Source organism: Peromyscus californicus, unplaced genomic scaffold (assembly GCF_007827085.1).
Source record: "Peromyscus californicus insignis strain IS unplaced genomic scaffold, ASM782708v3 Scaffold_3__1_contigs__length_106647218, whole genome shotgun sequence".
Classification (NCBI taxonomy): Eukaryota; Metazoa; Chordata; class Mammalia; order Rodentia; family Cricetidae; genus Peromyscus; species Peromyscus californicus.
This window is the reverse complement of record NW_026294551.1, coordinates 51,448,579-51,462,104: the sequence shown is the minus strand read 5'-3', so window position 1 is coordinate 51,462,104 and position 13,526 is coordinate 51,448,579. Positions and strand designations below refer to the sequence as shown.

The 13,526-nt window shown below is 42.4% G+C and overlaps 1 protein-coding gene across 2 annotated transcripts in view; it reads right to left on the bottom strand.

The window, feature by feature from the left end:
- Positions 1 to 3,752: 3,752 nt before the first annotated feature.
- LOC128122708 (NACHT, LRR and PYD domains-containing protein 1a-like) overlaps positions 3,753 to 13,526 on the bottom strand; it is a 46,264-nt gene continuing 36,490 nt past the window's right edge. The window contains exons 12-15 of one of the 2 annotated variants that reach the window (XM_052758381.1): positions 13,050 to 13,175; positions 11,953 to 12,094; positions 7,207 to 7,251; positions 3,753 to 6,785 (exon numbers count right to left, since the gene is read on the bottom strand). In XM_052758381.1, the coding sequence (XP_052614341.1) occupies positions 6,487 to 6,785; positions 7,207 to 7,251; positions 11,953 to 12,094; positions 13,050 to 13,175 (612 nt within the window). In that variant the 3' untranslated portion in view covers positions 3,753 to 6,486. Of the gene's footprint in view, positions 6,786 to 7,206; positions 7,252 to 11,952; positions 12,095 to 13,049; positions 13,374 to 13,526 lie in introns of those variants that run through there. The other variant, XM_052758383.1, reaches the window with a different exon arrangement.

The following is a 13,526-nucleotide window of genomic DNA, read 5'->3' as shown; positions in this document are numbered from 1 at the left end:
GATGGTTCTTGTGATATTTTGGTGAATAATGTGGCTGCATTTTGCCCTTGTCCCAAAAGTCTGCTGAAGGCTAAAGTAAAGAGTTTTAGATTATTGCATTGGCTAACAGTCAATATAGCCCAGTATAGACTTTGTTGTGTGGTTATTAGTATTGACTCTAATGAAGATATATAAAGAAAAGAATCAAACTGAACAATTAAAATTACAAAATGTACAATTGGAGGAGAAAAGGAGCACCAGAAAGTGAAATGGAGCTAAGTCCTGTGTTCAAGGAGATAAACAGATCAATAAATAGAATAAAAGAAGTGGTAACCTCAGGGCAGGACCCCACCCAGCTAAGTTTCTAACCTGTGAAAAGGAATTAAAGAAAAGCTTAGAGAGGGGAGTGGCAGTGCATGCCTTTATCCCAGACTCAGCGTGAAGAGGATGACTGACCTCTGAGTTTGAGGCCTGCCTGGTCTACAGAACAAGTTCCAGAACAGCCAAGCTTAGGCAGTGAAACAAAGCATCAAAAACAGAATGCTGGCAAAGATGTAATTGAACAAGGGAGCCAAGTTCCAGCCCCAGCAAGCAGCAGAACCTGGCAGCTTTGGCCACATGGCTCTGGCTTTCGAGTTAAGGAGTGACTAAGGAAAGCTACTGAGGCCAGGCATGAGTCAAAAAAAGTCCCTGAATGGAAGCCTAGAGAGGCTATTTCATGAAGCTGTGAAGGTGACCCTGGATGGCTTTGGAGACTCCAAGTTGTTGGAGATGCTAGAACCACGGGATACCTGCTGAGGAGAGCTGCTAACAGGGAGTGGAACTAGCCCAAGAGAGAGAAGTGTGTTGCAGTCAACAAAGCTGAAAAGAGGTGGAGATCTGAAGAGCATTTTGACATCAGACATGGAGATGCAGAGTTTGGAATTTGCCCAGCTCATTTTTGGTCTTGCTTTGGTTCAGTATTTCCTCACTATGCTCTGTTTTAGAATGGTATATCCTATGCCATTATATGTTGGAAGCATGTGATCTGCTTTTTTTTTTTAATTTATTTTAATTTATTTTGCAATACAATTCAGTTCTACATATCGGTCACGGATTCCCTTGTTCTCCCCCCTCCCATCCCCCTCACCTTCCCCCCAACGCCCCCCCCCCCCCATTCCCATCTCCTCCAGGGCAAAGCCTTCCCCACAGACTGAGGTCAACCTGGTAGACTCAGTCCAGGTAGGTCTAGTCCCCTCCTCCCAGGCCGAGCCAAACAATCCTGCATAGGCCCCATGGAAACAACCCAGATGCCCTTCAACTGAAGAATGGATAAACAAAATGTGGTACATATACACAATGGAATACTACTCAGCAGAAAAAAACAATGGCATCATGAGGTTTGCAGACAAATGGATGGATCTAGAAAAAATCATCCTGAGTGAGGTAACCCAGACTCAGAAAGACAAACATGGTATGTACTCACTCATAGCAGGATACTAGACATGAAACAAGGATGAATTGTCTGCTACTCACATCACCAGGGAGGCTACCCGGAAAACAGGACCCCAAGAAAGACACAGGGATCGCCCAATGACAGAGAAATGGAATGAGATCTACATGAACAGCCTGGACATGAGTGGGGGTAATGAAAGGCGAGGGTCGAGGGAAAGAGAGCTTGGGGGAGCGGGAGATCCCAGCTGGATCAACAACAGAGAGGGAGAACAAGGAATAGGAGACCATGGTAAATGAAGACCACATGAGAACAGGAAGAAGCAAAGTGCTAGAGAGGCCCACAGAAATCCACAAAGATACCCACACAACAGACTGCCGGCAATGGTCGAGAGACAGCCCGAACTGACCTACTCTGGTGATGGGATGGCCAAACACCCTAATTGTTGTGCTAGAAACCTCATCCAACTACTGAGGGATCTGGATGCAGAGATCCATGACTAGGCCCTGGGTGGATCTCTGGGAGTCCAATTAACGAGAATGAGGAGGGTTTATATGAGTGAGAATTGTTGAGACCAAGGTTGGATAAAGCACAGGGACAAATAGCCAAATGAATGGAAACACATGAACTATGAACCAATGGCTGAGGGGTCCACACTGGATCAGGCCCTCCGAATGGGTGAGACAGTTGATTGGCTTGATCTGTTTGGGAGGCATCCAGGCAGTGGGACCAGATCTTGTGCTCATTGCATGTGATCTGCTTTTTTATTTTTATTTTATAGGGGATTACAGTTAGAAGATTGCATGAATCTCAGAAGAGACTTTGAACTTTGGTCTTTTAAATAAATTTGAGACTGTTATAGACTATGGGGACTTTTAAAGTTGTACTAATGCATTTGTATTTAATATGGCTACAGGTCTTTGGGTACCAGGGAGTGAAATGTGGTGACTTGAAAGAAAATGTCCCCAAAAGGAGTGGCCCTATTAGAAGGTGTGGCTTTGTTGGGGTAGGTATGGCCTTTTTGGATAAAGTGTGTCACTGTGGGGTGGGCTTTGAAATCTCCTATGTTCAAGCTATGACTACTTCAGTTCACTTACTGTTGCCTATAGATCAAAATGTAGTATTCTCAGCACCTACTCCAGGACCATGTCTGCCTGCATACCACCATGCTCCACCATAATAGTGGACTGAACCTGTGAACTGTAAGCCATCCTCTGAACTGTTTTCCTTTATAAGAGTTTCTGTAGTCATGGTGTCTTTTCACAGCAATAAAAACCCTGATTAAGACAGTGATTAACTTACCACAAAACGTCACGGTTAGATTTATAAATCTTAATCTGTTTTGATAAGATGTGGCCCTAGAAGGCTGAAAATCACATAAATGCTACATGTCCTTTGTGGAGTCATTTCTAACTTCTCTTGGACTCTTTTTTACAAATTTATTTTATTTATTTATTTTCATTTTTTATTAATAATTTTCTATTCACTTTATATACCAAACACAGATCCCACCTCTTCCCTCTTCCCACCCCCCAGCCTTCCCTCCCAAGTCACCCCTCATCCCCACAATTTCCAAATCAAGGTCTCCCATAGGGAGTCAGCAGAGCCTGGCACACTCAGCTGAGGTAGGTCCAAGCCCCTCCCCACTGCACCAAGGCTGTTCAAGGTGTCGTACCAAAAAGCCTGCCCATGCACCGGGGTCAGATCCCAATCCCCCTGCCTGGGTGTCCCCTAAACAGTTTGAGCTAAACATCTGTCTCCTATATCCAGAGGGCTGGATCTAGTCCTATGGGGGCTCCATAGCTATTAGTCCACAGTTCATGGGTTTCCACTAGTGTGGCTGGTCATCTCTGCACGTTTTCCCATCATGATCTTGATGTCCCCTGCCCACAGAATCCCTCCTCTCTCTCATTGATTGGATTCCGGGAGCTCAGCCTGGCTCCTGGGCATGGACCTCTGCATCTGCTTCCATCAGTCACTGGATAAAGGCTCTATGATGACAGTTAGGGTATACTCTTGGACTCTTTAGGCTTATACAAGAAAAGAAAAAATAAGTAAAATTAAATTTCTTGAGTTTAAATTATCTGATAATAAATTTTGAGAGAACCTTGAATGTATACCTTTTTCACATTTAGTCTTTTTCACTTATAGCCTCATTTATATATAGCTCAAATATTTGTTGACCAACTGTTGTGTGATATTTCTGGAAAGATGTAAATTTAACATCTACTCCTAACTAGTGACATTTCCACATTTCAAAGAATGATTCATTAAGATCATCTTTATGAACAGAAATACATTTATTAGAGATTACTCATAGAGCAATAGAAGACCACAGACATTTGCATGGACCCTTCCGCTGAAGTTGCCCCAACCTCTCTCACCAAGCTGTCTGCCCCAGAATCGAGGGAAACATTTATTCCCTGTGCCACCTAGTGTGCAAGTAGCAGAGGGGACCCCAGGCTCAGACTGCTAGAGTTTGGTGTTTATGTAAACTCTGCCCTTGCCCTTATAAGGGGTTCTGTTGGTTTGAGCTGACATTGTCCATCTTGCGAAGGTTCGAGTGTTTTCCTGCAGTCTGACATGTTGGAAAGCCCCATTTGGGCTTGTTGTAAGATGGAGGTGAAAAAATTCAGAGGTCTGGGCTCATTCACTAGCTGATACACAGGCCAGACCAATCATGGCTGCCACACCTTGAAGGAAGCACTGTCCAGGTAACATGTCCTCCAGAGGAGCCATGTTGAAGACTCGTTTATGGAGACTGTGTCAGTTTGACAGACACAGAGTCTGTTCTGTCATGGCTTTTTTCCTTAGAGCATTCTAACTGCATCAGTAAGGAGGCATGGGTTGCCTAGAAATTTATATTTAGCTATTGATATTTTAGCATTTTCACTTATTTACAAATAACCCCTGTGTTTTCATCTGTCATACACATTTAAGAACCCTGACTTCAGGCTGGGTGTAGTGGCACAGGTTTTTCATTCCAGCACTTGGGAGGGAGAGACAGGCAGATCTCTTGAGTTCGAGGTCAGCCTGGTCTACAGAGTGATTTCTCAGAAAGACAGAGCTATACAGAGAAACCCTGTCTTGAAAAACAAGCAAACATACAAATAAAACCTTAACTTCACTTGTAATTACCCAATTTGTTTAGTTTAAAGTTATTTCTAAACTCCTGATGAAATAAATATAGGTTAAAACTTGGAATTATCTCTTGTCAAATAAAACCCTGGAGGATTCTGGGTAAGAAGTCTGGGGAGAAGCTGCCTGCCTGTAATGCAGTAAAGGGCAGAGGTTAGAATAAGGAAAATACTGTATTCCAAGAAAGAAAGAGAGGAAGAGGTCCATAGATTCACACAGGCAGAGCTAGCACACCTGCAGAGCCCAGAGGAAAAGATGGGACACACTGAGAAGCCAGGCTAATAGCTCTGGCCATGGGTCTGGCTGGGAGGGGAGCAGAAGCTTGATCCAGAAGGAAACTGGGTGGCCTGGGGATAGAGACAGGCAGGCCTACCCTTGTGGCAAACACACAGCCTTACTAAGTCTCAAGTCCTACTCTGGTAGATAGGTGAGCAGTGGAGAGGAATCCCATTTTGTTATTGTTTTATAAAAATTAAAAGAATTATTTGTGTGTTTGTGTGTGCCTACTTCTGTACATGTTTTTGTGTATGTGTATTTGAGTGTGCACCTGTGTGTGGGTGCCATGAATTCCTCCACATGGAGTTGGTGTTACAGGTGTGAGCTGCCTGATGTGGGTTCTGGGAGTAGAACTCCGATCTTCTACAGGAGCAGCTCTTAGCCACCGAGCCTTCTGGTCCCCACCTTTTTACCATTGTACATGAGTTTCTCAAGCTGTGAATCCCACCTCCATACGGGATGACTTAACTAAATGTGGGATTGGGAAATATTGACAAGAACAACAGGTTTGTGCACATGCAATGGCCAAGGTTAATTCAATGTGCACTGAGTCTGTGGTGTTTCTGACAGCATGAGTCATGTTACATCATGTGACTTCCCCATACCTGTAGTTCTGAGCACACAACATGAATACTAGTACTGCTTTAGCCTACACACCACACAATGCCTATGATGCTCCTGAAACACCTTGGCTCAGAGTCTAAGCTATTGTTGGCTGGGATTACAGCATTTTCCCTGTATATAGGAGATTTTCTATGCTCAGAGAAACATGATACCTTAATTACGGAATGTAAAAATTTAAATATATTCCCATTTTTATTCTCTAGCATGTAACAATTGGATTAGCATATCTTTGCATTGTATTATATGAGAACATTTGGTTTTACAAGTTTGTGTTTTGAGTTGTTGACTTGAGTTACATAAAGAGATGCTAAGTGAATTTTGCCTTGGGATTAGGACAGGATTTCCACCAGCTTCTGGAATGTGCACTGCACATCTGTGTAAAGCATGAGAGATGCAAAATATCCACCAACTCTGAGAGACACTGAAGATTCCCAACATCTTATAGCATCAAATATTCAATCAAGGTTTAATTCCTTATGCAAAATAAACAAATACATGCTTTTCATTAGTGTGAAAATTTGCTGTCATTTTTAACAAATGGTAAAATTATATTACAACAAAGCCTTGTTTATAATAAATTTCTTTAAGATTTATTTTTAGTAAAAATGTTTGATTTATATACTTATATATCTACATATCCAGAGTCACATAAAAATTATTTGGAAAAAGGTTTTGAGGGTAGGAAATGTTTGAGAAGACCCCCTTCCTTTCCTATTCATTAGATATTCACTTTCCAGGGAAAGTACCATCTCATCATCTCCATTTCCATACTCTCCAGTCCTGCTTGTATTATGAGCAGGCTGAACAAGACTTGAATAGATTGCTGGCTCCATTGGAAGTTTCCTGAGATGCTCATCCCACATGAACATCTGGCTGGGGAAGGTCAAGAGGGAACATCTGGTTCCCTAAGAGGTGTCCTGGAAACTCTGCCATCAGAAAGGCCACTGAGAAGACCACTGGTTTATAGATTTAGTAGCCAAAGGAAGTTAGGCAGAGTCAGGAATCATTTGAGTGCTCACCCCTCAGCCACTAAGATGTCAGGATCTCACAGAGAAACTTCTTGACGTCTCATAGAGGTCCATGATCAGGTGAGGATGTGTCTCCTTCAGAGCTTGATAGACTTGGTCTTTACTGTCCCAGCTCCAGGACCTACTGAGGCTGAAGAGCTTCCTCATCTTGTTTTGGTTGGTGGCCTCAGCCCGCACCACCTCATACTCCTCTTCACTCAGCACTAGACTATGCAACTTGTCCAAGAGAGAGTCCACTGATGTCACTCGGGCCACCAGCTGCTCTCGATGCTGGTCCAGGAAGTGTGGCAAGGCAGCAGCATCTAGGGCTGAAGATGAGACTGGTACTGAGAGAAGAAAGGCTCCTCCATGGGTCCTCCCACTGGCTGCCCACTTCTTGCTATTTTCATGTATGCCATCTGCACCCCTGACTCTGTCCTTCCTCTGGAAGGTCACTTGAAAAAAAGTATCTGTACCCTTCCTAGGCCAGTTATTAGCCTGACACTCTGCCTAGCCAGGAGGAGGAGTTCATGGAGGGGTGTTCAGGTTGGGAGTGGGTGGAATTATTTCAACATGGGAAGCAGCAAGGGGCATAAGAGGAACTCTACCCTGGGAATGCACTTCTCCTACCTGTCCTGGTGAGGTTTGCAAAGTGTGGTTCCCTCCTTCTTACTGCCCTTCTCTCAAGGATTAGATGATCTACCAGTAGATTACTACTGGATTTTCTGGCCCTGTATAGTTGTTAATTACCTTTGTGTGTTGCAGGGATCATGGGCGGTGTAGGTCTGAGGTCCCCTGGAAGAAAGGAGAGATGATGCATCTGTAATGATACCTGTCACCAACACTCAGTGCACTCTGTGAAACTCCCAGTCATGCCTGGGAGTTTGAGAATGAACTATAGATTCTTTATAATCTGGAATGTGAACATTTCCTTACTCACACAAGGAATCTATGCATGAGAACTATCATCATAGAGACAGATGACATGTGAATGGGAAATAGACCTTTTTCCCTTATGACCACAGTCTCAAATTTATCCTAGACTGAATTCCTCATGGAGAACTCACCAAGTCCCTTGCTGGCTTAAATCATTTGACATTCAATCTTGGATAGAAAACTATTTTTTTGTCTATGTTTGACTTTGTACAGTCACATGCCACAAACATATGTTTTTGATTTTATTGCAGAATCAAGATAAAGCAAGACTGAGCGAATGGGAATAGTGAGTGAATTTTAGCACCAAGTGGGGGAGGCTAATACATTTCATCTCATGAATAAGCCCCAGGGATTTGAAAAGACCCTAAATTTCACCGTGCTCTAACAGCTTAGAGAAGTGAGCCCAAGGACCCAGTTTGTAGTATCAGAAGCCCTGGTTCCATTTGTATGAAAAAGGATGATATTTTGTACACTCCATGCTAGCTGGACCTTCTTGGTTTTTCCTGACTTGCAGATTAACAGGAGCATCTAATGAAGAATGTGATTGAGTGACATGGATTTAAAAACCAAAATGTAAGATTGGGGATTCAAGAGGGACATGACTATAATCTTGCAGTCTTTGAATTCTTTCCCACATGGAAGGGGATAAATCTTAATGAATCCCAAAGAACAGAATTAACAAAATCATGAGGAAGATGTTGGCTTAATAAAGAAAAATAGCAACATTGCTCCCATCAGGTAAGGATCACATTGTGAGATGGTGATGAACAGCATTTAACCTTTCCAGTCACCCTACCAGTTATTCATTCTGATCTCCAGTTTACAGGTAAGGAAGATCAGACTCAAATAAGTTATGCCATTTTCCAAGAGATTCAAACCATGACCTGATGCTGGGGCAGGTCAGTTCTCCACCTGTGGGTCACTCAGGTCAAGGCTGAGCAAAGGCAGTTCTTTGACCACATGTGAAGCCTGTTTCTAGCAGCTCAGGAGCAGGAACCACTGTTTGACAGCTGTCAAGGGCTGGGCATCCCCAGAGATACTGATTAGGGGGGTTTGGTTTTGGCATTGTGGGTGTTAGGCTAAGATTGTATTGTTACTTCACCAAAAAAAATGTCACTATTTGATTGTCTCTTGTCCATGTCAGCTTGAAAAAAAAGAATGAATTATAATAGCCAACAAATAAATAAAAATACAAAATTTTGGGATAGAAAAACCTAACCATGGAAATGAAAACACTTTATAAGAAGAACTTTAATATATATGTGTGTGTATGTATATATATATATATATATATATATGGAAGAAATTGAAGAAGGCCTTTGAAGATGAAAAGACATTCCTCCCCCCATGCTCATTATTTGGAAGAATAAATATTGTGAAAATAGCCACCCAATTAAAAGCACACTATATAATCAATGCAGTCCCAATCAATATGCCAGGGACATTCTTCATAGACAGTGTGGGAAAAAATGCTGAAACACACATGGAACCACTAGAGACATATGATGTCCAAGGTAATCCTGAGCAAAAATAATTTTGTGGAAAGCTTCATCACACCTGATTTCAAACCAATGCTGCAGCCATAGTAGTAAAAACAGCATATTATTCGTATAAAGAGATGTGAAGATCAATAAAATAGAATAGAAATCTGGGTAAAAGTCCACACAGCCATAGCTACCTGGCCCTTGACCAAGAACTCAAAATATACTTTGGAGAAAAGACAGACAGTTAAACAAATGGTGGTGGAAAACCTAGATAACACTGCATGAAAGAATTAAACTAGATGCCTGTATCTCACCTTTACAAAACAAACTCTTATGATTCCCATATCATCCCTTGAGAATGTCCAACAACAAGGATACAGATGATAATGAACGTTTGAGTATATGTGGGGACAGAGTAACACTTATACACTGTCTGTGGGAGTGCAACCTATTGTAGCCACTGTGGTAATCACTCTGGAGGCATCATAAGAACTAGAAATAGAACTACCATATAAACCAATCCTACCACTCCTGGAATGTGCTCAAAGGAATACATATTCTACTATGGAAACATTTGTACAAACATGCTCAGTGAAGTTCTGTTCACAATAGCTAGGAAATGCAATCAGCCTAGATGTCTATCAATAGTTAATTAGATAATGACTGTTTGCCGCATGTATACCATGAATTATTTTCAGGTGTGAAGAAAATGGCATTATGAAAAGTAAGTGTAGACAATAGGAAATATATAGAGGAAGATAATCCAGGCCCCAAAGGAAAGTATCACATCTCTCACATTCAGTTTCTGTCCTGAAGTCTTTAGTTCTGTGGGTTTAACTTGGTGTACCCCTGGAAACCAGAAAACTAGAAGTGGGCAGGGCCTTAGGGAGGAAGGAAGGACAGTAGTGTGTTGGTAAAATGACAGTAGAGAGGGAGTACTGGGGGCAGAAATGTTCAAACAGCAAGAGGGTTGGGGGATGGAGGAGATAAGGGGGTGGGTGGGATGGGTTACTGGAAATGCACACAGTATTTAAAAGTCACAATGAAACCTATTATTTGTAACCCAATACAAACATCATAAAAGAGCTCCAATACAAGACACCCTTTGAGGATTGAAACTGGAGGTCTTAGAAGTAATGAGTTTCAAAAACAAAACACAGTTCCAACAGTGGGATATCTCCATAGGAGCTCTTGGGCAGGGAGGCCCTTGAGGTTCCCTAGATAATACAGTTGCATTCATTCTTCTTGGCTCCCCATCAGAACTAGTGGATAAGACCTTATTGCTGAAGATACCACACATCTTGGATATGTGATATAGAGAATTAAAGTTGGAACTGAGTTGGAAGCTTTTATAGAGTCAGATGCTGTTTTTCAGGCTGGTGAGGAAGAAAAGGCATCAACAGCCATCTTGCCAGGCCAGATGGTCCCATTGCTGCAACAGTGGCACAACTGTGGTGGGAGCAACCAGTAGCTCCCTGATTACACTTTAGGCCCATCCACAAATAGAATCCTCCTCTAGCATTTTAAACTGATAAAAGGAACAAATCCAGGTTTTTGGATATCATAGGCCCTTGAGAGAAGCTACTATCGCTGCCTAAATAAATGGACACAGTGCCAATGCTCTTCTAAATATCTATGTTTATACCACAGACAAAGTCTACTTTCAGCCTTCTTCAGGAGAGCCACTCACTGCTGTGAATGGAGGTGAATACACATCCCTATTTCTTTACAGGATACTGAGAATAAGGGATGGTTGAATACTCATCCCTATAAGTAGATATTTTTATCACTCTCTTGAGCCTCTAAGAAGAGAAATTGGAAAGACTGGTGGGACAGAATCGCCTGCATCTACTGTCTCTGGACCCACATAAGTAGGGTCTGCCCATCAGTCAGCTGGACATGTGAAGCAGCTTACAGGGACAGTACCACTTACTGCTGAAATATTGGCAAATAATAGATTGTGGAGAAGGGGATGTATACAAATCCATCTGTACCCACGGCAAACTCACTCGGTTCTACTGAGTAGTTCAAAACACAAAGTAGTTCAAAGTACACAGATAGTCCCAGGTAAACTCTGTGAGACACAAAGCAAAACTTTATGAATATGGAAAAGAAATTTGTATTAAAGAAGAGAGACTGGCAAGAACAGGAGGGAGATAAGAAGGTGTGTTTAGGATGGAGTTACTAGAAAGTATTATATGAATATATAAAATTGTTAAAAATGTATTTAAAAATTATGTATGGATTTAAGATTGAATATCTCATGATAACAAAAATGCCTTCATTTTAACTGTTCACATTTAAATGTGAACTGGTGCCAGATCTTTTGTACATCTCAAAATCTGTCATTTCTAGGACACTGGGGGCAGAAATCAGGATACAGGAGTGAGAAAATGGTGCTTAGGATATGCGTTGTTATAGATGCAGTATGTTCCCTGATAAATGATCATGGGTTGAAGGATTAGTCCTGCAGCAATATTCAGACGTGATTTGCCATGAGGACTGTGATTTTTTGTTTGTTTGTTTTCGAGACAAGGTTTCTTTGTGTAGATTTGGAGCCTGTCCTGGATCTTGCTCTGTAGACCAGTCTGGCCTCAATCTCAGAGATCCGCCTGGCTCTGCCTCCCAAGTGCTGGGATTAAAGGCATGCGGTTTTATGAATGAACTCATACGCTAGTGCACTCATAATTGCATGAGTACTGAGAACAGTATTGGAAACTATAAGAGTGTACAGTTGGAGGAATTGGGTCACTGGAGGTTTGTCCTGGAAGAGTATATCTTGCATAAGCTTCCTTCCTCTTCCTTCTCCTCCTTCTCTCTTCTCCCTGCTCCTCTTCTCTCCTGGTTCTTCTCCATTTCCTCCACCTCTCCTCTGCCCCTCCTCCTCTTCTCTTCACCTTTTCCTGCTCCTCTTCTCCTTGCTCTCACTCTAACTCTAACCACATATTTTGGATCTAACAAAAGCAACATAACTACTCTGGCTATTTCATGACACCAAGAATTAATCACAACACACCTCTCCCCATTCATTGCCTTTCTTCAGTCTTTGAGATATCTGGACCTAAACTAGTTTTACCTGGTTTCAGATAGGCTTCCCAAATGAGATTCTTATGCTTCTTGTCTTTGATTTGGAGCTTAATCCCTGAACTCATGTGACCAACATAGATCTCAGAGAAGAGCTGGGATTCCCCAGGGCTCCTGTAGCACAGCTCCAGTTCCTGGAGAGAGAGAGAGAGAGAGAGAGAGAGACAGAGAGAGAGAGAGAGAGAGAGAGAGAGAGAGAGAGAGAGAGAGAGAGAGAGAGAGAGAGAGAGAATGTGTGAGAAGCCTCTACTCATGTGAACAAGGGCTTTCCATACACCCACACACTTTCTGATCTTGCATACCACATTAGACACTAGCTATCTTTTGCACTGAGATAAGCCATAGCCTTTGAATGCACATCTTTAATCAGAAGATTGGAACATTGTGGAAGAGGACATAGAAAGAATGTAGCAACAGAAGATATGCAAAATGCTTGTGGACCCAGCTGGGATTCCCATCATGCTGTTTCTTTACTCATCACTCTGAAAAAAAAGTGAAAGGAAGCAACTTGTGGAGGGGTTTATGTTGTTCAGTTTCATACATGGAAGCTGGGGCTCCATTCTTTGTGCAGGAGATTGAGGCACAGCATGTTATATCCCATAGGATCATCAAGTCTGAGGTGGGGAACAGGGCATGGCTATACTCAAGGCCTGCCACTAGTGGCCTGCTTCTGATGGCCAGGCCTCACATACTTGTTTCTACAACTCCCCAATACTAGTACAAACTGGGGGTCAAGTGTTTACACATTTACACATGTAGGAGACATTTAAGATTCAAACCATAATGAATAAGAGCTCATTCTGAAAGTCCTGCTCACGTATCTTAAGTCAGGGCTTGCTGTTCATGTTAGGCTGCCCCCCTTTCTATGAATTCTTCATACTGATTCTAATTCCTCAGTTCTCTAGGCCTTCTGTATTCCTCTGTGGTCCCTTAAATTGCTTTCAACCTAACTTTGAAGTATTGTTGCTCATTCTAAATTGCAAGTGTTTTCTCCCCAATCTCAGTTTGATGCAAAGCCTTGTAACCTGCCCCACAGTTTCCTAAGCCTGGCATCTGACCCTGAAGAGTAGCAAACACCTGGATGCTCACCTTTGGGATGATTTCCAGCTTCTTAGAAGCAGACACTGTGTAGCGGGAGCCAATATAAAGAGACTCTACTGGGGGTGGCTTGTTTATTCGAACATATTGGAATTTCATTTCTTCATCATCAATGGCCTAGGGAACATTTCAGAGAGCGATTTAGCTACATTTCTGGGCTACAGCATCTATATTGTCTGAATAAGGTGAGATGATTGATCAGTACATTTGTGTAGGGTGGGGTGGTAACACCTCTTAGGCACCCTTCTGTCTTGTGTCCTTCCACATAGACTTGAATTATTGACTCCTGTCATGTCCATTGTGGGAACAGGGTCCCTGCCAGAGAAGAAGGGAGTTGGTTACATGTTGGGCATAGAACATTCCCATCCTTCTGATAGGTGAAAAGAGGCCATAGAAGGTTGTACAGAGATTGGTAAAGGGGCATTAAAGGCAGTTGGGGGAGACTCTGGTGTGAGGGTGCCAAGCAGA